General features: G+C 33.8%; 4 protein-coding genes across 6 annotated transcripts; 3 read left to right on the forward strand and 1 right to left on the reverse strand.

Annotated features, from left to right (window-relative positions):
• The first annotated feature begins 4,554 nt into the window (after positions 1–4,554).
• LOC125223284 (putative serine/threonine-protein kinase PBL3) lies at positions 4,555–7,506 on the forward strand. Of its 2 annotated transcripts, none has more exons than XM_048126365.2 (6): positions 4,555–4,737; positions 5,827–6,035; positions 6,124–6,259; positions 6,344–6,480; positions 6,707–6,833; positions 7,048–7,506. In XM_048126365.2, exons 1-6 carry the CDS (start codon positions 4,593–4,595, stop codon positions 7,083–7,085), a joined length of 792 nt encoding a protein of 263 aa, XP_047982322.1. In that variant the 5' UTR covers positions 4,555–4,592; the 3' UTR covers positions 7,086–7,506. The 2 variants fall into 2 exon arrangements, with proteins under 2 accessions (XP_047982322.1, XP_047982321.1); XM_048126364.2 differs by having other exon boundaries at positions 4,556–4,737; positions 7,091–7,506.
• Positions 7,507–7,630: 124 nt separating this feature from the next.
• LOC125223285 (DNA-directed RNA polymerases II and V subunit 8A-like) lies at positions 7,631–10,237 on the reverse strand. Of its 2 annotated transcripts, none has more exons than XM_048126366.2 (5): positions 10,097–10,237; positions 9,066–9,179; positions 8,603–8,760; positions 8,122–8,216; positions 7,631–7,879 (listed from the first exon to the last, which is right to left on the reverse strand). In XM_048126366.2, exons 2-5 carry the CDS (start codon positions 9,136–9,138, stop codon positions 7,768–7,770), a joined length of 438 nt encoding a protein of 145 aa, XP_047982323.1. In that variant the 5' UTR covers positions 9,139–9,179; positions 10,097–10,237; the 3' UTR covers positions 7,631–7,767. The 2 variants fall into 2 exon arrangements, with proteins under 2 accessions (XP_047982323.1, XP_047982324.1); XM_048126367.2 differs by lacking the exon at positions 10,097–10,237 and adding an exon at positions 9,599–10,066.
• Positions 10,238–15,145: 4,908 nt separating this feature from the next.
• LOC125217947 (pelargonidin 3-O-(6-caffeoylglucoside) 5-O-(6-O-malonylglucoside) 4'''-malonyltransferase-like) lies at positions 15,146–16,905 on the forward strand. Its single transcript, XM_048119528.2, has 2 exons — positions 15,146–15,564; positions 16,011–16,905. Exons 1-2 carry the CDS (start codon positions 15,164–15,166, stop codon positions 16,903–16,905), a joined length of 1,296 nt encoding a protein of 431 aa, XP_047975485.1. The 5' UTR covers positions 15,146–15,163.
• A 2,995-nt stretch (positions 16,906–19,900) lies between these two features.
• LOC125218113 (non-specific lipid-transfer protein 1-like) lies at positions 19,901–20,522 on the forward strand. The gene is made up of 2 exons (XM_048119713.2): positions 19,901–20,267; positions 20,357–20,522. Exons 1-2 carry the CDS (start codon positions 19,930–19,932, stop codon positions 20,364–20,366), a joined length of 348 nt encoding a protein of 115 aa, XP_047975670.1. The 5' UTR covers positions 19,901–19,929; the 3' UTR covers positions 20,367–20,522.
• The last annotated feature ends 1,560 nt before the right edge of the window (positions 20,523–22,082 follow it).

A 22,082-nucleotide genomic window follows, 5' to 3' on the forward strand; every position in this document is an offset into this window, starting at 1 on the left:
GTCTTAAAAGCAGTTCTGTAGGCCCATAATGCATCACCGAGTCTCTTGCTCCAATCCTTCCTTGACGGATTAACTGTCTTCTCTAATATTGCCTTGATTTCGCGGTTAGAAATTTCCTCTTGGCCATTAGACTGAGGATGATACGGGGTCGACACTCTATGGTGAACACCATATTTCTTCATCAGAGCCTCGATAGTGCGATTACAGAAATGTGTTCCTTGATCTGAGACGATGGCTCTAGGAACTCCATATCACGTTCAACTCTTTTATCTGCAAGCGACTTCTTGTTACCCTGAAATCAGAGCAAATAGGAGTTGGCAATCATTCGATACCATAGTGATTTGGATGAATTGTCAACAATCCTATACAGATGTGCATGATATTAGCAGTTAACTAAGCATATCTTCATATTTCAAACTAAATTAACAATATCAGTATATTCCAAGTGAAAGCCAAAATGATAATATATCTAATGACACTACCGGCACAAGTTTTTTGTGGTGCATCTCAAATTCTCAACCTTTATTTCCTTAACTAGTTGATTCTTATTCTTACTTAGAAAGATCTAAGTCATCATGAATAGCAAAAACTCATGAAATCAAAGCAGATCAGGTCATGATTTTTTTACCGGAGTGTAATAGCCAGAATCGGGCGTTCCGTCCAAGTTCAGAGTGAATGCTAATACCACCATGAACTTCTCCCCATCACGCATAGGATAAATCTGAGTGTTGATATCAAGGTGCATCAGCATGTCAAACTGCTCACTCCTAGCGGAAATATGAAAGTACGATTTTGTGTTCACGGTGCGCACAGAAGGAAATAAACAGGTTCCCTTGGTCCAGCAAATCCACTAGATCACGCGGTCTAGGAACTCGATGGTCGTAGGAAATCCTGGTCGTCGGACACACAGAGCACTCTTTCAAAAACCCTCAACCACTTTACTAAACCTAGTATAGGGAAGTAGGGATCGATCCCACAGAGAAGGATGCGTAATAATCATGTTCAAGGATTTGGACTTGTTTTTGGTGTTGGCTGCTGCCACGCATTTTTCTTGGGTTGAGGAAAACAAATTAAACTTGACTTGGGAATTTTAAAACTACTACGCTAATAGCTAGACTTAGGCGAAATAACAAGAGAACTTTGCAAAGAAAATTAACTGCTCAATTACCAGATCTAAGAAAACTACTCTAATTACCTAGACCTAGGAAACAAACTGACTGTGGGGACCATGACTGAAAAAGCAGGGTACGGACGAAAAGCTGGCAGAATAACTAACTCGGGTACTAACTAACAGCGACATCATCTTCTTCAACCAAATGGCGTAAAAACTCATAAGAAAAACAACATGAACGAAATCAGAGCAGAGCAAACTAAATCTAAATCAAATTGATGCATAACAACGAAGAACTAAACGGATCTACAGATGCTAGACGAAGTAAAACAGGAAACAAGCAGAAAACTCAAATTCATCCAACAACTTCCTTTTCTCACTTCGGATCCAACCTCAGACGCTAAATCCACTCCGGATCCAAGCGTCCAACACAAACTCCACCCAACTGAAACACTTCATCACTTCAGATTTAAACAACAACCTCCAATCAGTCAACAAACCACGGATCTATCACCAAATTCTCATATCGAGTACCACAACATCAAAATAAAACAGAGATCGACATAAAACTTGTTAAAATAAACTCTCAGCAGCAAGATCTACGTAAATCAACTTGAAATATCACAACTAAACGCAAACCAACAGAAGCGAAAAGATAACAAGTAACATCAACAGCCAAGTCGACTCCCGAAAGTGAAGTTCGACCGCAAAAGTGCAAAACAACTGAAATTAAAACAGATTGTATCTTCGTCCACACGCGGACGGTGTTGCAACTGAGACTTTTTAAAGAAATGAACCCTTTTCGTAACCCGAACTACCCCAGATCTCCCATTACCAAGTGTGTGTTATGTGTGTGAGCTAAAAGAGAGTGAAAAAAGTGATGATTTGTGCGTTGCATGCTCTTCTATATATAGGCGTTGGAGTGGGGCCCAGCGAGGTATAGATAGACTTTGTTGCCCTCAGCTACTGACTCCCTCTGTCACGCCTTCTTTTCCTTTGAATTCTGCTCACTTCACTTCATTCCTTTGCTAGACCGTTTCCTTCAGCATTCCCTCGATCTAGCGATTTTATCACACACCTGGCTTAGGAAACATGTTAGACCCAGCAAATTGTAACGTTTTTCACCATATAACCGATGCATGAAATTAGCCTTATCAAAATACAAGAGACTAAAAAGAAAAAACCACCAACATTTAAGTGTCATAAAACGAAAACAAGGACGCGATGAACGAAAACAAGTCGGGTTCAAATCTCCCGATCCAAACGGTCCACTTCTTTTTCTATTTTTTCTTTTTTTTAGGGACTGCTCATTTTATTTTTCAAAAACAAGTCGGGTTCAAATCTCGCGATCCAACGAAACCCAACTAGCATTAACACTAGTAGATGTCTCATTTATAGACAAAGTTGTTATAATAAAATATGGTTGAATGGTGTGGTCTACTTGTTTAAAATGAAAAACTAAAAAAGTATATAGAAATTTAAATGGCTGACATTTTAAAATGATAAAGTTGAGATATTCTTTTTAGAGAATGAAAGAAATATGCATTAGTATTAGTATGTGCAGCAGTGGCGGACGCAGAAATTTTATATTGGGGGTCCAAATTATAATTGATAAACTTGTTACATAAGTTTAGTGTCAACGGTGCCAAAAATAGTTACGACGTGAACAATATAGAATTGAGAAATGAACAATATAAATTAAAGGTACAGTGATCGTGTCGTTGTAAAAAAAATTAACAAAAAACCTAGTATTGTCGAAATAATTTAAGAATATTTTTTTTAAAATAAAAAACCTAACTTTAAAATAAATTTACCTTATATCATATGCATGCTAAAGAATTAAGTATAATAGTTATGAATTACGTATAATAATTATACAAATGTGAAAAAATAAAAAATGGGTAACAAGAATCGAACCTGAACCTCAAGGTTGAGAGTCATAACACTCAACCAGCTGCACTACACCATACTTTGTTAAGTATTTTTGAATACTAAATATATAATGTTATGTCAAATTGGTGGGGGTTCCATGGGTCTCCCATGGCACCACATAAGTCCGCCAATGTGTGCAGTTATGACTATTTGTATCAAAATACTAATCTGATACGCTCAATTATCAATTCATGAAGTTGGGTGGGAGGTTTGTTTTAATGATAGATAGTTCTATTATTTTATTTTGAATCGTTAATTAGAATTAATTTAGAAAAAATTTAGATACCAAAATAAAAAAAAAATTGTATTGAATGGATTAAAATTTAATTACTTTATTTTTAAATTAATTAAAAAAAGAAATTCATTAAAATTAAATATTCGTATACAAATTATTTTTAATTAAGATTTGAATTTAATATTCAAATTAAAATCATATTATAACAAAAGTACAAGCATGCTATTAAAAAGAAAAAAATATATAATAAAATGAATAAAAATTGAAATTATAAAAAAAAATCATTGGTATGAGACCGAGCCATGCAAGAGAACGTGCTCAATTTTTCAACCTCTTCTTTTAACGTGTTCAATTAATACACCTCGGTTCTTAGGAAGATAATTCTTGATTGCCACGGATTTCTATACAATTTAATTTGTTGTGTTAATTGGAGAGAGTAAAATAAGAGAGAAAAAATAAAATAGAGATAAAAATATTTTCTTTTTTAGTAATATTAGTCATCTTGGTTGAGACAAACTAAAAAGGAAAGTGAGTCATCTTTAGTGGGACGGGGAGAGTACCATAAGAGTGTCCACAGTGGTGCCGCCCCAGCGCCTGCCGTCGGCAGCAGTGTTGCCGCAGCGACCACTACTGGACTGGGATAGGCCGGGGGCGGTCCCAGTGGAGATCCGGCGACCGCCGCGGCGGTCCATTGCAGACTGCTGGTAGTGATTTAAAATTACTTTTTTTTCTATAAATACACCTCCTTTTCTTATTCGTTCAATAATTTTTATTCCAATTCAATTGAAATATACTCCCTCCGTTCTGACTAAAATGATATATTTCTTGGTCGGCATGAGATTTTAGGAGTTATTGGTTAAAGTGTTTAATCGGAGAGAGAAAAGGTGGGTGTAAGTATAAAAAAAGAGAGAGAAAGAAAGATAAATATTTTTAACAGGAGTGGAGAAAAGTAGTTGGTTGTATTAATTAGAGAGATAAAATTTTTAAAATAGAAAATGTATAATCTTAATTGGAACAATCTAAAAAGAAGAGTCGTGTCATCTTAAGCGGGTGAATGGAGTACCATGGCTATGACGTGATTGTGGTGTTGATTTTATTGGACTTGTCATTTGACCAGACAAGTTTTTGTGACTGTGGCTACTGTGGACATTCTAAAAACTTTTGAAGAAATAGTCATGGAGGTAGACTTATCTAGAAGAAACGTGCGATTAATAGTTGTCAGTAGACGAAAATGTTGACTGATGAAGTGACACATGATATGATATATTCCTACTTCATACTCTTCTTCCTCATTTTAGAAAGATCAAAGCAAAAATGTCAAGGGTTTATGATTTATGGGAGAAATTGGTCGGCGCTGTTTTCAACAGGGAGGAGCTCAGGCGACTTGCGCTTCGCGACAGCTTCAGCTCCTCCACCTTTTCTGATTACAGCTCGGGCTTCACTTCTGACTCCTCCATTGGTATACTTTTTTCTAATCTCTCAACATTCAACCATCAAATCGATTCCTTCATTCTTGATGAGTTATAAATTAGATTCAATTTTGGTGTTAATATTCTGGCATGTTCCGAATAGTTATGTCTTTCACTTTTCATTTTATTTTTTTTGATTTGGGAAAAAGTTGGGTGGAGTTTCATTGCAGATTAAATCTTAACCTTTTTAGCATTTTTGAGAATTAAACTCAAAATTTTTACGACGTCATCTTCAATGGTACACTAAATTAAATCTAAAATATGATAGACAATTAGTTCCAATGATACTTCAAAACTAATCTCATTTTTTTGTTTGAGTAAAATATACTCTTACTTTTATGTTTACATTAAAACAAAACCATTCTTTTTTTTCAAATTTTGTGAGTGAAAAAAGGCATAATATGGATAATATTATTTTAACTTTGAGTTTATTGTAAATGTAAAATCATATTTGATGACACATTTACACTAAAATGAGTTTGAGTTTAATGTAAATAGTTGAAGATGCTGTCCAAATCACAACTCCAAATTCTGCAAATACTTAGATCATCTCAAATGGTACACTAAAACCTAAAATGGAAATAGCTCCAATAGTACTCCAAAACTAATCTCATTTTTGGTTTTTTTAGTGAAAAATACCTATCTTTAGGTTTATGCTAAACCAAAACAAAAAACTTTTTCAAATTTTGTGAGTAAAAAAGGCATATAGAGAATATTCTCTTAAGTTTGAGTTTAGTGTAAATGATTGAAGTAAAATCATATTTGATGTGACACTTACAATAAAATGAGTTTGAATTTGTGTAAATGGTTGGAGATGTTTTTATGATAGGACAAATTTACTACAAATTGAATGACTGATAGTACATTATTACAATAGTTTAAAATTGAACTTAGTTTGATTTTACACAAAAGGGTACGATTAGATTTGTACTAATCTTAAACTTGAAGTTGGCTTCTCAACTACATCATTCTGCAGCTTCCATTCATCAATACCTTTGCAGTAGTTGAATTAAGTTTTACATACTTACATTGTGCACCGTTTTTATGTGAAATTCATATACTTACTGATGATATCGCAGCATACCCCGTTGCACGGCCTATAGAGCTGAAAGAGATTATAAAAGCGACAGAAAACTTTCAGTTAGACATGCTCATAGGGGAAGGAGTCATGTGTCAAGCTTTTATAGCATGCATCGATGAGCATGCCCTCACCGCCTTGAAGCCTGGCTCCGGAATGGCTGTTACAGTTAAAAAATGGTCGTCCATGGAAAGACCACAAGATTGGTTGGTAGGTTTGTGTTTACAAAGATGATTTTTTTCTGAAGTAAATTAATTTTGATCTTATGTTTAGTACTAATCATGAACTACTTATGCAGAAGAAAATTGATAATTTGGTGCAGCTTTGTCATCCATGCTTGGTCAGCTTCGTTGGGTACTATACGGAGGAACACAACATGATGTTGGTGTACGAGTTCATGCCCCATGGACGCTTGTCAGATCACTTATTCACTAGTAATTTTTCATTCTGGATGAACATTCTAGCATGCTCTTTTGTTGCAATTCACCTATGATCTTATTCTGTGGTAATCTTCATAGCTCGATACCGATCATTACCTTGGGCGAGGAGAATCAAGATCGCTATAGATATTGCTAGAGAGCTTAGCTACTTGCACGAACAAGATATACCTATCATACACCGAGATTTCAAGACTGCTAACGTTCTTCTGGACTGGGTAGATATGTTTGACTTTTTAAAAAAAAAAAAATTAGAGACGTAACTATTATTGGATGTCCCCGAAGGGAGAGATATGCTTGACTTCTCTTCTTGCTTTGGTTGTAAATTTGTAAATAACTACTGCAGTTTTAGACAAAACATAAAACTATATATTCTTGTCCTTTTCTCTCTGGTCATGCAGTTGTACAAATGAATATTTGATGTTTCATATATTTGGTGTGCAGGAATTGAATGCTAAGCTATCTAACTACTGTTACGGTATAGATGATCCTACCGGTGAAATGACTTCCATACCAACTCGTCAAATATTCGTTTCACCTGGCTATACTCCACCTGAATATATATCAAAAGGTTATTGAATCACTCCCCCACCTTTTGATGCTCGTGGCTATGTTACTTCCTGTTGTACTCGTTGTTCTAACTTTTCTTATGCACGGGTTGTCTGACTACTAAATCGAATGCATACACTTTTGGAGTTGTTTTACTAGAATTGCTATCTGGCACTGTCGTATCAAACTTGAACTTGGAACAATCTTACTTTAGTCAAAAGTCGAAATTACTGCAGATTATGGACATCCGATTAAACGGTCAGTACCCTCGTGATGCAGCATATAAAGTTGTGAAGCTTGCGTTGAAGTGCCTAAATCAGGATCCAAAATCGAGACCAAGAATGAGTGATGTTGTGGTTGCACTAGAGCAGTTCCAAGGCTATGCACCTATGTGATGATGTTGTGGTTGCACTAGGCTTAGTAGCTAGCTCGCCATTGCATGCGCACGGGGCCAAAATGAACAACCCTGGATGGATGCACATAAACTATGTTGCCAAGATCTTCGATTGCTACACAAATAGAGGGCTTGAATCCCACTTTTTAGAATATTGAGAGTGGATGAATTATGACTATCTTTTTGAAGGTTAGATGGTCTCTTTGTTGAGGCTTTGAAATTGTTTTGATTATTATAGTGTTTAGATATGGTTAGTATTGTTATTATTTCAATTCAATACACACGAATGATTAAGCGATGATATATTGATATTACTATCACTAACTATGTTTATGATGTTGAGAGAGAGAATATATGCTCCACCAAATATATGAAACAAACATCTCAAAGGGAATCTGTTGCACAAGATATGCTTTAGAGAATGGTTGAAAATGCTAACTTAGTAGTCGACAATTATGTCAATATATTGTCATCAATTCAAACGCAGAGAACGAGTTAGCCAGTAGAATATAATTAAACAAGTTTTCACTTTGAAATTTCTATGCCCAGTAGCATCTTTAACTCAAACCTTCCTAATAAGAATGAACAGCCTCTGGTCAAGCTCAAATCTAGCGGCAATGGAAGGATCCCCCTTCAGCATCATAAGCAGTCCACCGAACGAGACATATATATCCCTGGATCCAATAGGAAACAAACACGATAGCCAGAGGGAACGCGACAACACTTAAAGCATAAAACAACAGATGGCCCGTCAATACAAGTCGAATTTCATAGTACACAGTGCACCCCAACATCATTGAGGTGGAGTTCGCACAGATACAAATATACAATGGTTTACTAACTACTGTGTATCAAGGAGAATGGATATGATGAGAAATATGTTAAGATGAATGCATGACAAGGTATGGAAACATACGCTTTGACTTGCTTCTCGCTAGATTCCTCGGAGATTCTGTACAGTTTACCTTGCATGACATAGTCGAACTTATCAGCAAGCGACTTCTTGTTACCCTGATATCAGAGTAAATAAGAGTTGGCAATCATTCAATACCACAGTGATTGAAGCAATGGATGAATCGTCCACAATCCTATACAGCTATACATGATATAGGTTTTAACTAAGTATATCTTCCTATTTCAAACTAAATTAACAATAGCAGATATTCCAAGTGAAAGCCAAAATGATATATATTCAACTTAAATAGCCACTAATGATACTTTGAGATCAGACTAGGAGCATACACAAATGCATCAGTGTGTATCAAAAAAATCTCAACCTTTATTTCCTGAACTAGTTGATTCTTAACTATGGCCAATTAACTATTAGAAAGAATATAAGTCATCATGAATGGCAGAAACTCAAGTAATCAAAGCAGATAAGATCATGATTCTTTTACCGGAGTGTAATAACCAGAATCGGGCGTTCCGTCCAAGTTCAGAGTGGATGCTAATACCATCATGAACTTCTCCCCAGCACGCATAGGATAAATCTCAGTGTTGATATCAAGGTGCATCAACATGTCAAACTGCTCACTCCTAGCGGAAATACGAGAGACTAAAGAAAAAACCACCAACATAAGTGTCATAATCCATGGCAAAGAACGATAACAAGGACGCAATGAGATTGTACTCAACCAGGAGGTTAACATGGAGATGGAATTCCCAAGTAACATCCAATCAATAAAACAACTCTACATACAATGCTTTTCCAATCAATAAACCAAATTCAATTTTTCTCGTTCCATCTCAGAGTATCCATTCACCCGAAACTGATCAGTTTAAGCATTAACAAGGCATATACTACCCACACAAGAAACTAGAAACAGAGAAGTAAGTACATGAGTTTATAAAAACTCATACCCCGATCAAACTTTTTTCCATCTGGATCAATCGCATCAATTCGAAATATATCTTCAAAAAGTGTCTCCACCATTCTCACAAGAAAAAACTAATGTCGGCCTTGAGAAATAGAACCTACAGCAAATACAATATAATCCAAATAATCAAATAAGAATTAAAAAAAGTAAAAAAAATCATATTTTTAGCAATTTCATCTCTAAAATTAGTCCAAAAAAAGCGGAGAGGATCTCCTAATCCACTCTTCTTACTCCACTCCTACTCCACCTCTCACAATGCAATAAAATAATAATACAATCATGACCAATTTTGATAAGTGATGGAGAATTATTTTATTGCATTGTGAGAGGTGGAGTAGGAGAAGTGGATCAGGAGATCCTCTTTGCCAAAAAAGTAAGTTCCTTCACATTTCCAAAATTTCTGAAACTTAAACAATGGAAAAAAGAATACACACGACACACCCGAAATGGTCGAAAAGGCATAAGAAAAATTCAAACAACTACAAAAGAAAAATCAATTGGATAGTCGAAACTAACTTCTAACTTGACTCTGTTTCAAAAGAATTCACGCGGATTTAGCGGCATCACATTGATTCCAAAGCTGATACGAACCGATTGATCAACAAAATTAAGAAAAATCGAGAAAAGAAATACAGAAACCTCAACCAAAACCCTAGATTAACCCCGTGTAGAAAAACCTAGCTTAATTCCCCAATGTATCGAAAGCTTGATAATATACAATTATGTCCTTTCTAGAGGGAATCTGACTGCCTAGAGCAATGTGCTTGCAATATTTTTTTATAAAGCAGTAAAAATAGAGCTTATTGAAAGAAAGCAGACAGAAAACATATCTATCCAATCCGTGATACAGCTTCCTAAATAAGATTAAAAATCTCTATAAATACACAAAATCACAATATTTGAGTTATAATCAAATCAACCAAGAAAAACCCGCCGGTAGGCGTGGCGGCATGGTGGGAGAGAGGAAGGAGAGAAGAGGCGAGGAAAGGGGAGATTGGTGTTAGGGAAACATACCAGTGCGAGTATTTCAGATGTCCAACTCTCGGGCTCGCGGATTCGGAAAACGTCGCAGCACTTTCCTGATGATTTGGGCGAAAAGAATGAACAGGGAGAAGGCTCTTCTTTTTGTTGGACCAGAGTTAAAATTTAAATTTGGGCCGTCTATGGGCTGGGCAATTTAATTAAATCATGTAAATCTCTAAACAAAATAAATCTCATTTTCTATTAATTTATTTCATTCACATTTTATTATATTACTAATACTCTCTATCTTAATAATCCACTTTAGTTCTGTCACAAATTTTTTAAAAAAAATAAAGAAAAATAAATTGAAAAAGTTAGTGAATATGAGTCTCATTTTTGTATATTAATTTTATAATAAAATGTGAGTGAAAGGAGTTAGTGGAATGTGGGTTCTACTTACCATTTATCGTAAAAAGTGAAAATGGACAATTCATATGGGACAAATGAAAATGACAAAAGTGGACAATTAATAGGGGATAAAGTTAGTATATATAAGTGACACTATTATTCCACTAACTTATTCAATCCTTTTTTCTTTATATTTTTTAAAACACACGGCGAAACTAAATAAGACACTTATTATAGGATGGAGGGAGTCTTCATGTACTTAATTCGTTTTGTTGTTAATATTTTCATATAGTTACGGTTTTAAAATAAAATTAAGTTTGTTTTTAATGAGATCAATAATTATGTTTAGTTAATATTTGTTCTTTCTATTTAAACGGATAGTATCTCATTTGTTGTAAGCTATGGAGTATTTCTTATTAATATTATATTTCCGTCTTCCATTCCATTTTTTAAAAGTTTTTTAATAGTCATTACTTTATTTAAATATGAAAAAAAATTTGGTCATAGATATGATTTTTTCTATTTTTCTTATAGAATAAATAGAAAATAATTTTTTACAGTTAGATGGTTTTTTTATTTTTCAATCTTAATTAGTATATTCAGATATTTATTTATTGGTCATTGAATCTTCGGTTGATTATTATAATATTCTATAGAATATAATTACAAATAATTATTAAAAGCACAATTTTTATATTATAATGCTATAATATTTTATTTTTTAAGTTTAAAAATATTTAGCTCAATGAGCATATCTTTTATAAGTTCAATTGATTAAATTATTCAGTGCAATTGGTGAACCTAATCCAAAAATGTTCACTCTTTTTCAATAGTTCGATTATATCTCACCCTCATACTTTGCTAATGATAGCTACGCTAGAAAAAAAATATAATTAGGTAGAAAATAAGAAGAAAGATAGAAAGAAAATGTATCATTAATCGAACATTTCTTGCGCCAATTTTAAGGGTGAATGATGTTCATTATAATTTTAGTCACTCGTAAGAATCATAATAGAATTTTTATGCAATAGTTGTTTAATTTGAAGATTTTAATTTATAAAAATGACATAATAGCAATGGTATAATCATTGTTAATGTTGTTTTTAAAGTAGTTTTTAAAACTTTTGAATTACTGGTTTGTTGTTATCATTTTAAGTTATTTATCCTAATTATTTATATTTATTTCTTTTTTCAAATCTTATAAATGAATTATGGATTAACTGTATGATATTAATATAATAATATTGTTTTCATATTATCAGTACACGTTGTTAAAGTGTGATTATTTTATTTATATTTTAAACTGAAAAATAGTCTAAATAATATTTTTTTTAACAGTTAAATTCTTTAAACATGTTTTATATACTCCTTCTGTCCCATAATATGAGTCATGTTTGGTGTTGATACGAGTTTTAAGAAATATAAAGAATAATGAGATGGAAAAGTTAATGGAATATGGAGTCAACTTTTTTATATTGGTTTTATAATATAATGTGAGTGAAGTGATTTAATGGAATGTGAGAACTACTTACGATTTGTGGTAAAAGTAAACTGTGACTCTTATTGTGAGGGGGACTAAAATGACAAAATGTGACTTTAATTGTGGGACGGAGGGAGTGCGTGACTAAGTAAAATATTACTCCATCCGCCCCCCTGTAAGCGAGTATTTTCGTTTTTTGAATGTTCCACTCTAATTAACATATTTCCTAGAATGGAAATACCAAGTATCACTATTTCCATTTTATCTTCTCTCTTTATTTATTTTTCTACTTAATTCACAAAATAAAAATATAGTATAAAATTTCATGGCAAATAGAATATACTCCATTTAAAATGGGGAAGAATTAATTTTTTTTTAAGTGAATATAATGGTATTAGTTTTTTTTCTGAATTATTTAGAATTTGTATTTAATAAGTGAAAATTTTATAGCCCGTGCATAGCATGGGTGGTGATACTAGTTTAATACTAAGACTGACAGTACGGCAACAAAAACTGCCATGGCCATTTTCGTTGAATATTTTTATCAGTGCAAATATATACTCCCTCCGCATAAAAAAAATATGGATAATTGATACCCCATCATAACACGGAAATTAAAATAAAATTAGTAAAATAAAAGAAGAGAGTAGAAGGATAGTTAAAGTAGTTTTAGTGGATAGTGAGACTCATATTATAAGTAGTGTTTTTTGGTGGTATGTGTTGTAACAAATAAGTTGATATATAGGGGTAAATAAATTGCATTAACTTTCAAAAAATGAATGCATATATTTTATGGGACGGATGAAAATGAAAAATGTGCACATATTTTTATGGGTCTGGAAAGAGTATAAATGAAATATTGAAAAATAAGTATCTTTAGTATCGTAAAAAAATCATAAATGTGTGTAACCAATACTTCATCGTGTCTCCAACAGATGTCCCATATTTGATCGGTATAATTTTTAAAATATTGTTTGCCTTTTTTGATAAAAAATTGATGGAAAAAATTAATGTGTTCCCTATTTCTAAATTTTAGTTCTATAATGATATAAATAGAATAAATTAGTAGAATCTGATATTCAATTAAAAAATTATAAAGTAAAATAGTGTATTTATTGAGAACCGTCTAAATAAAGAAATGCTCGATTGGCTTAGCATTCCATTGATAGTTTTGTTTAACATGAGGAACATTCCATTGGCTTAGCATTACAATGAGACACATTTCAAATTTAATCATGACTTATTGTTCAAGTTACCCATGATAATCAATAATGCTATTTTATTTTGCCAAGATAAATCCTAATACATCATAGAAATATTTGATTGCATAAATTAGATTTTAGCTAGATAGAAATATACAATTATAAAAAATGATAAATGTGTATAATCAATACTCCATGTGTCTCCAATAGAGGTCTTATATTTGATCGCTCCGAGTTTTAATAAATTATTTGACTTTGTAAAAAAAAATTATGAAAAAAATTAATGGAATGTCATGAGCCCTACTTATAAATATTACTCCCTCTGTCCCTGATTAGGAGTCACACTTTGACCCGGCACGAGTTTTAAGAAATGTAAAGAAAAGTTGGTTGAAAAAGTTAGTGGAATGTGGGACTCATTTTTTATATTGGTTTTATAATAAAATGTGAGTGAATTGAGTTAGTGGAATGTGTGACCTACTTACCATTTATAGTAAAAATGAAGTGTGACTCTTAATTGGGGACGGACCGAAATGGAAAAGTGTGACTCTTAATCGGGGACGGAGGAAGTAGTTTATAACAATTGTAAATAGAATTAGTTAATAGAACACAAGACAAGATTGGTCGTGGAGATAATCTGGTCATCCGAACAGCCACTATATATTCAGGGACAATGTATAATACTAGCATTTAAATTCATCATAGATCGAGAATGTAAGAATCCAATTGTATAGAAATTATATTTGCAATTCACTTTAACTTTTTGTTATAATATATATAGCTTCAATCGGTGATCTTATTTTAAGATAAACTCCGAAAATTAGTCTGAATTTACATTCTATATGATGACAACTAAATGTAAAAATAGTTATTTTCTCGAATTAATACTCAAATGCCACTTTACCATTCCAAAACCAAAAATACAATATTATACTATCACCATCGACATTAATTTTCTACTTATGGATGTTTAAATGGTACTCCCTCCGTTCTTTCATAGTTAAGGCGAAACTTTTCGGCACGAAGTTTAAGAAAGAAATATTAAGTGTTTTAAATAAATAGATAAAAAAGTAAGAAAGTGAAAAAGATAGAGAAAATAAAGTAAAAGGTAAATAAAGTACATAGAACAAGTAAGAGAGATTAAAATAAGAAAGAGAAAAAAGTTATTCCGAAATGACTCAACTATGAGGGAACTTTCCGAAATGACTCAACTATAAGGGAACTTTCCGAAAGGAAAAATGGCTCAACTACGAAGGAACTCAATTTTACAGTTAAATAATAAAATTGACAAATATATCCTTTCAGTTCTTAAATTTGGCAAACTGCAATTAAATAACTTTATTTGTGAATTTGGAACACTGCATTAAATTTTTATTTCATGAGTAGTAAGAGTAATATATTCTTTCTACTCTTGAAAAGTATGAACTTTTTTTCTTTTTTAGTAGTTCTTGAAAAATATGAATATTCTAATTTTAAAAATTCTTTTCTCTTTATTAGGTGAGACTCATTCTCCTTTTACAATGTTTTAAAAACTTTCTATCTATATATTTCTTATACCTTTTCAATTATGCCGGAACAAACTAAATGTTCATAATTTTAAGTGACATATTGAGTATATAGATTGAGTATATAGAAATAATTCACTGCGTATTTATAGCACTGTATATCATACAGAAAGGATTGTAGTTGGAAGATGCTTTAGGCAGGGAAAATAATGATTTAGTGGTATACAACCATTTTATTTATTTCAAGAGTTTTTCACCAGCTCAGCAATAAAAGCACTAGCTTCACTCTCACTTTTATATAAGCCGAAAACTAGAAGAATCATCTCAAGGCAAGCTGCAAATATCTTCTCTTCGAGGTATGTATTTTTATATTTTCAGCAGATTCTAAATTAAATAACAATTCAGTGTGAATTTTTTAATAAAAGCAACATGTTACATCAATTACAATCAGTTTTATTTCGTGGATGATGGTTCAATTTGATTTTCTTGATATAGTTACACAAACATCATATTTCCAAGCAAGAAAATGTTGGTGAATGTCCTTACTCGGAAGCTAGTTAAACCTAGCAAGCCGACTCCACCACAGCTCTGGACCTACAAGATCTCGGTGATGGACGAGGTCAATCCATCAATGTTCGTGGTTCGGATCCTCTACTACCGTAAATCGGCTTCAATTCCCTCTTTGGAAGACTCGCTAGCGAAAACATTGTCTCTTTACTACCCGCTTGCTGGTAGATACGATAAAAACAGTCGCACGGTTAAGTGCAACGACGAGGGCACTCTTTTCTCGATAGCCAAAGTTGAGTACCAACTCGATCAACTCATAAATGGGAGGCTCAATGTGGATCACCTCAACCTTCTCCTCCCATTGGAAATAGGTGCCGCTGACGAGCCCACGGACCCAATGCTCGCACTCCAAATCAACAGGTTTTCTTCAATTATACACATTAAATTTTTATTTATTTAGGTATAGTTCGTGTTGTTTACTTGTGACAATGTCTAATCTTATATTCCCTCTGTCCCCATTAACTGGCATCGTTTGATTTGACATGAGTTTTAAGAAATGTAGTGGAAAATGGTGGAATGTGACTCCTATTTTTAAATATTAATTTTATAGTAAAATGTGTGTGGAATGAGTTAGTGAAATATGAGGTTTATTATCAAAAATAGTAAAAGGTAAAGATGTCAATTAATTGGAGACAAAAAAAAAAGGAAATCGGTGTCAATTAATGAGGGACGACGGAGGGAGTATCTTGTTCGGTTGCCTTTTTTCCCAAAACTCTGTTCGTCTCCATAATACTCTGATGATTATCTATAACGAATTTAATCCAAGATAATATCTCATTAGTACTATTATTTTGTCTAAAAACTAGATTTGCGTGTGGTGGCACGGCCGTGGCGGTCTGCGCCTCCCACAGAATCTTCGACGCGGGGTCAATGAGCATATTCCTAACCGCGTGGTCCAGCGTCGCCACTCGGGGCACGGCCATCGCCCCCGTCTTCGACTCCGCCTCCTTCTTCCCCTCGGAGAACCTACCCCCCTTGCAGACCCACGATTCTAGGACCCGGAACAAGAACATAGCCTTCCGGAGATTCGTGTTCCCCAAAACCGCCATATCCGAACTCCGCCGCCGCACGGCCGGCACAGGAGGGCAGAGACCGCCGTCCAAGGTGGCGGTGGTCTCCGCCGCCCTGATCCAGGCTCTCCTCCGTGCCGACAGGGCTAGGCGCGGAGAGTCCAGGGCCTGCGTGGTGGCCCAGGCGATCAACGTCCGGGGACGGACGGTCCCGCCCGTGTCGGCCCAGTCGTGCGGCAACTGGGCCACATTCTCCACCCTGGAGCTGGACGCCAGCCAGGCCCGGGAAATGGAGGGGGATTTCCCGGGACTGGTGTCCGGGATGCGTGGGGCGGCCGCTGCCGGGGTGGAGGAGTGCAGGCGCCTGCTGTCGGACAGGGAGTTCGGGCGGTGGGCGCTGGTGGGGAGCTACGTGGAGGCGGACGAGAGGGGCGCGGCCGGGGAGTGTAAGGTGGTGTGGGTGAGTGATTGGTCAAAGTTTGGGGATTATGAGGTGGATTTGGGGATGGGGAAGGCGGAATGGGTGAGCATGGCGGGAGGGAGGTTGGAGGATATATTGGTGCTGATGGGGACTAAGGATAAGGAAGGGATCGAGGCTTGGGTGTCTCTGCACGAATCGGATATGAGAATTGTGGAGGCGGATCATGACATTTTGAAGCTTACTAGCAACAAGGGATTGTCGAAAATGTGATTTGTGTTGATTGGGGTATGCTCTATGGATTTTTATCTGGATTTTTCGAGTTTCATTTCGTATTTTGTTATTCTCATCATGTGTGTTCTAGTTTCATATTTTGGGTTGAGATTGAAAAATGGGTGACTTCTAGTCTTCTAGTCATTTATCAAATTTAATACTCTTGGAATCTATCAAATTTGTCTATAAGCTTTAATATTTTTGAAAAATCGATTTTTTTTTAAATGACATTGAATTTTAATGTACAAGTAGAATTAGATAAAATAATTGATAAAGTAAGAAAGAGAGAAGTAAAGTAAGAGAAGTGAAAAAAAAACAATAATGGAATGTGGAGTCCACTTCTTAAAATAGAGTGTTCAAAATTTTCCTATTTTTAAGAGATGGAGATAGTAATTATTACTCATGTCCTTTCTTTGTAATATGATATATTTCTTTGACATTATATTTAAGAAAAATTGTGTTTAGTGCATTAAATAGAAATAAAATAAAATAAAATATAATATAAGAGAGAATAAAATAAGAGAAAGAAAAGATAATAAAGTAAAATAGTAATAAAATAAAGAAGATTAGATCTTTTATTTTACTATTTTTTTTAAAGAGAAATGACTCACACTTCCTCCGTTCCACAAGAATATGCATTTTTAATACATAATAGGTAGAGTAAGAGAGAAATAGAAAAAAAAAAAATATTTAAAGTATTGATAGTGGAGAATGGATTCCACTTCATTAGAAAGAAAAAAAATTTCAAATTTTGAATGTACATATTATTGTAGAACGAACTAAATAGGAAAGTGTATATATTCTCATAGGACAAAGATAGAATAACTTAGGACTAAAATGGAATAACTCAAATTAACATAGAATGTATGGAATACAATTATTGTTTTATGTTTTTCTAGTTTATCGAATGGACATTTTAATATTTTCAATAGTATAACTTTCTATATTCCCCGAGATAAGCTTTTGGGAAGTTGGTCGACGGGCCGAGATATGAGGATTTATATGCACGAGCACGAGGAGCCATTGATTGGAGTAAGAAACTGATTGTATATGCGGTGAAGATCCACGATAAGGCCGATGGTGATTGTTACCATAGCAAAATACCATATCAATTTACTTTCTTTTTTTTTTTTGTGTATTTTTAAGTCTATTATTTATGCATTGTAGCTACTTTTACCAAATTGATCTAATCTCTTTTGCAGTCGGTACACCGAAATGGGCTAAGAATAGAACTGTCCAAATTAGAAGGTCTTAAAAATTTCTATGGACATATTGGGCCTCATCTATAATTAATTTAAAGGTCTTTAAAAATGTATGTTGACTTATTGGAAGCTCGAGTCTAGGGATGTCAATGTAGCCCGCAACCCGTGGGCCGACCCGAATAGCCCGCCAAATTTACAGGGTTAGGGCTGAAAATTTCTAGCCCGATAAAATTACAGCCCGATTAGCCCGCACCCGATTAACCCGCAACCCGTTAGGGCCAGACCCGAAAACCCGATGGGCTGGCCCGAAAACCCGATAAAATTTCTATCATGCTATTTGTTTGACTCTAATTCGACACTTCATTGATTATTTTATAATATAGATTACTAAAAGAATAACTTTCAATTTTATATATTAAATATATAAATTATATATTAACATAATAATGGATATACAAATTAGAAACTTCAAATTCACTGAAAAATATATTTAAATTTCTAAAACATGCTTTAAAATTTCTTTGATGTTTATGTTTTATTTTGCATAAATATAAAATATTAGTATTTGATCATGTTTATATTTGAGTTTAAGCATATATCTCAAATTTATCATAATTAAATATTTTACATTTTATAAATGTAACTAATTTTCACCATTATTTATTGGATTGAACGCGCGCTAATTTTATCGGTAGCAACCCGATTAGCCCGCTGGGCTAGCCCGAAACCCGAGCTTTTAGGGTTAGGGTTGAACTTTTATAACCCGAAAAAATCACAGCCCGATTAACCCGCACCCGATTAACCCGCAACCCGAATAGGGTTGGCCCGAAACCCGGTGGGCTGGCCCGATTGACATCCTCGAGTCTAAATATTTGATTTGCATAAATATAAATACTCCCCCGTCACTCAAATTTTATTATTAAATTTGACTGAACACGAATTTTAAGAAATATAAAAAAATTAAATTAAAAATATTAATAAAATCTGGATCTTATTTTTAAATATTAATTTTATAATAAAATATAAGTGAAAATGAGTAAGTAGAATAAGATCCCACTAAAAAAAATAGTAAAAGAAATAAAATATGACAAATTTTATGGAAAAATGGAAATATGCAACAAATTTTCATGGATAAAAGGGAGTATAATTTTTAATAACGTTGCATCCTTATTTTATTTCATATTTTAGTAATCTAATGTATAAGTACACGCGAGTGGCGTATATTAACATACATGTGTAGTTAGTTACAAGTGACAACTGACAAATATGTTCCCTCACCCATATTCAACACGGGAACTTATATTTAAGCATTATGATGCAGTTTTGCCTAATAATTTCATGCTCTTTTCGACATAAATCCTTTTCATCACATGTATTAGAAACAAAACTGCGACATATAATAACGTCACAAACCAATGCAAGCACGAATCAATAACTTAAACCTAAAATTAACTTACGAGTATTTATCTATAATTCTACAAATATATGAAATTTCAACTCTTTTTAATCTACATATAAATCCAATTACATAACCTTAGTAGTCTTGTATTTGGATTTTAAAACTATACTAAATGGGTATTTAAGTATTTTGATCAGAATTAAGATCTCTAAATTTGTGTATTTGGACTAAATAATAAATTTTTAAAACAAAGATTATCTAAATATTCATGTATAATCGACATGCAACCAACTCTAATTAAAATAGCAGCGTGACATACGTAAATTAACAAAACACCCAACTTTTCATAAAAGTATCTCTATATAAACATGTCAATAAGCAAACATAGATAATTAAACACTAAATTTGATTAAAAATAAAATAATGGCAGGAATAATGAAGCAAGTCTCTACAATCCTCATGGCCATGGTGTTGATGGCAGCGGTGGCCGAGGCGGAGATCACCTGTGGCACGGTGTTGAGTCACATCTCGGTGTGCATTCCCTACGTCACAAACAAAGGCCCGATCGGGGCATGCTGCAACGGAGTCAAGTCTCTGAATGATGCCGCCAAAACCACGCCAGACCGTCAGGCCGTCTGCAACTGCCTCAAAAATATGGCCACCTCGACCCCCAGCATCGACTACGGTAAGGCCGCCGGGCTGCCTAAAGAATGCGGCGTCGACATTCCCTACATCATTAGCCCGGACATTGATTGCTCAAAGTATGTATTGTTTAGTATTTATGGAATTATTAATTTTAATTTTTGTAAGAATTATGTTGATAAAATGTGGATTCAATTTTGGTGTACAGGGTGAAGTGATGATATTATCTATGGAGAAGGTGAATATGGATTTGTGGCAGCGTTGGAGTTATGTGTGTTGTTAATAATAAGTAACGATTTGTTGATAAACTATTTTCAAAGAGGGTGTAACTATATATGAATGAATATATAACTATTTTCTGGTTTTTGAAGTTATTTATTGTTTGGTTTTAAGAGGACCAAATTAATGAAAACTACACGTGCTCTAGGACTAAATATCTCATTACCAATTATCATTGTCGCTTGAAATATCCAAAATTAAGTTGGAAGCCTTTTTGTGCATGGACCGAATCAATCTACGCATGCTATAGTACATAATAAAACAATTGTGGTTTAAGAAGATACTGTTATTAATTAATGTAGGGATTCAGTAGTGTACACGTGAACTCTACGTTAGTATTATATTGTCTGTTTTAGGTAATGTTCTCACGGTCTTATCTTGGGAGTACTCTCCAAAAAACTTCATACTAATGGAATGCCATTTTGTGCATGAACCGAATCAATATGCGTAGGATATACATAATAAAACAATGGTGATTTTAGAAGGTACTGTAATTAATTAACGTATGGATTCGGTACTACACATCCGAACTCCACATTAGTACGATATTGTCTGTTTTGAGCAAAGTCCTCACAGTTTTGCTCTTGGGAGTACTCCCCAAAAGGCTTCATGCAAATGGAATGGGGGTAGCTCGTATAATGCTTGCAAGTCTTACTCATTTTCTAATGTTTGATATTGTTTGCACCCACACAAATTAATATAGTGAGATGAGAGAGTACTTTTTTAAGAAAATGAAATATAACATTTCTTATAAGACAAATTAAAAATGAGGGTGTGATTATATGACAGATTTAATATTATTTTAAATTAAATTATTTTGAAGCAATCCCTTATATATATAAAAGACATCTCAATAGTAATAAATAATTAATTAAGTGCATTTCTTTTCGACGATGGAATATGATTCTTTTTACATAAAACAAAATAACAGTGCAATATAATTGAGAAATTATTTATGACTATATATCCACTATAACTTTTGAATGTGACATTATTGTATGCGCGGCACAGATTTAATCTCATGACACCTACTTCCTACTCACATTTTTATTATTGTACGGCACAGATTTATTCTCATGACCAGAAAACTGCAACATTTGCAGATCATATGAAACAGCATAATCATTTCAGATAAAATTAAATTAAGTTATAGAGTATTCAACTTATATTATTCCCTGTGCACCCACAGACACAAATCATCAATCTCAAAACTGCAAATTCATTATTTAATTTCAAATTCATCATTAATTTAGGCTCTTTACTATACACGTGGGGGCTAGTACAAAAACATTTTAGATATATTGTCCAAATTAAATACCTTTATGTAGATATTGAGAATTGCTATATATTAACACTTCAAATGAAATACAAACATAGATCTCAAGGTGCATATAACAAGTAGTAATATGTTGTGGAAATATATATAATCTCATAATGAGTTCCAACAATGAAAATAAGTTAGATTGAGTGTAAAATTCGAAGAAAACCAACTTCAGTTATACCATGATACCGGAAAGTGGAAGGTCTCATCCTTATTTTACATGGCTGCGGCTACAAACAATAGCACAAGAGTAACTTTGTGTATGAAATGATATCATCAATTGCCTTACCGCGCGATTATACTTGAGGTTTTCCGATTGACAGAGAGCAAGAGA

The sequence above is a fragment of the Salvia hispanica genome, chromosome 1, assembly GCF_029641045.1.
Source record: "Salvia hispanica isolate PSC_SH4W2 chromosome 1, Shi_PSC_v1, whole genome shotgun sequence".
NCBI classification, from domain to species: Eukaryota; Viridiplantae; Streptophyta; class Magnoliopsida; order Lamiales; family Lamiaceae; genus Salvia; species Salvia hispanica.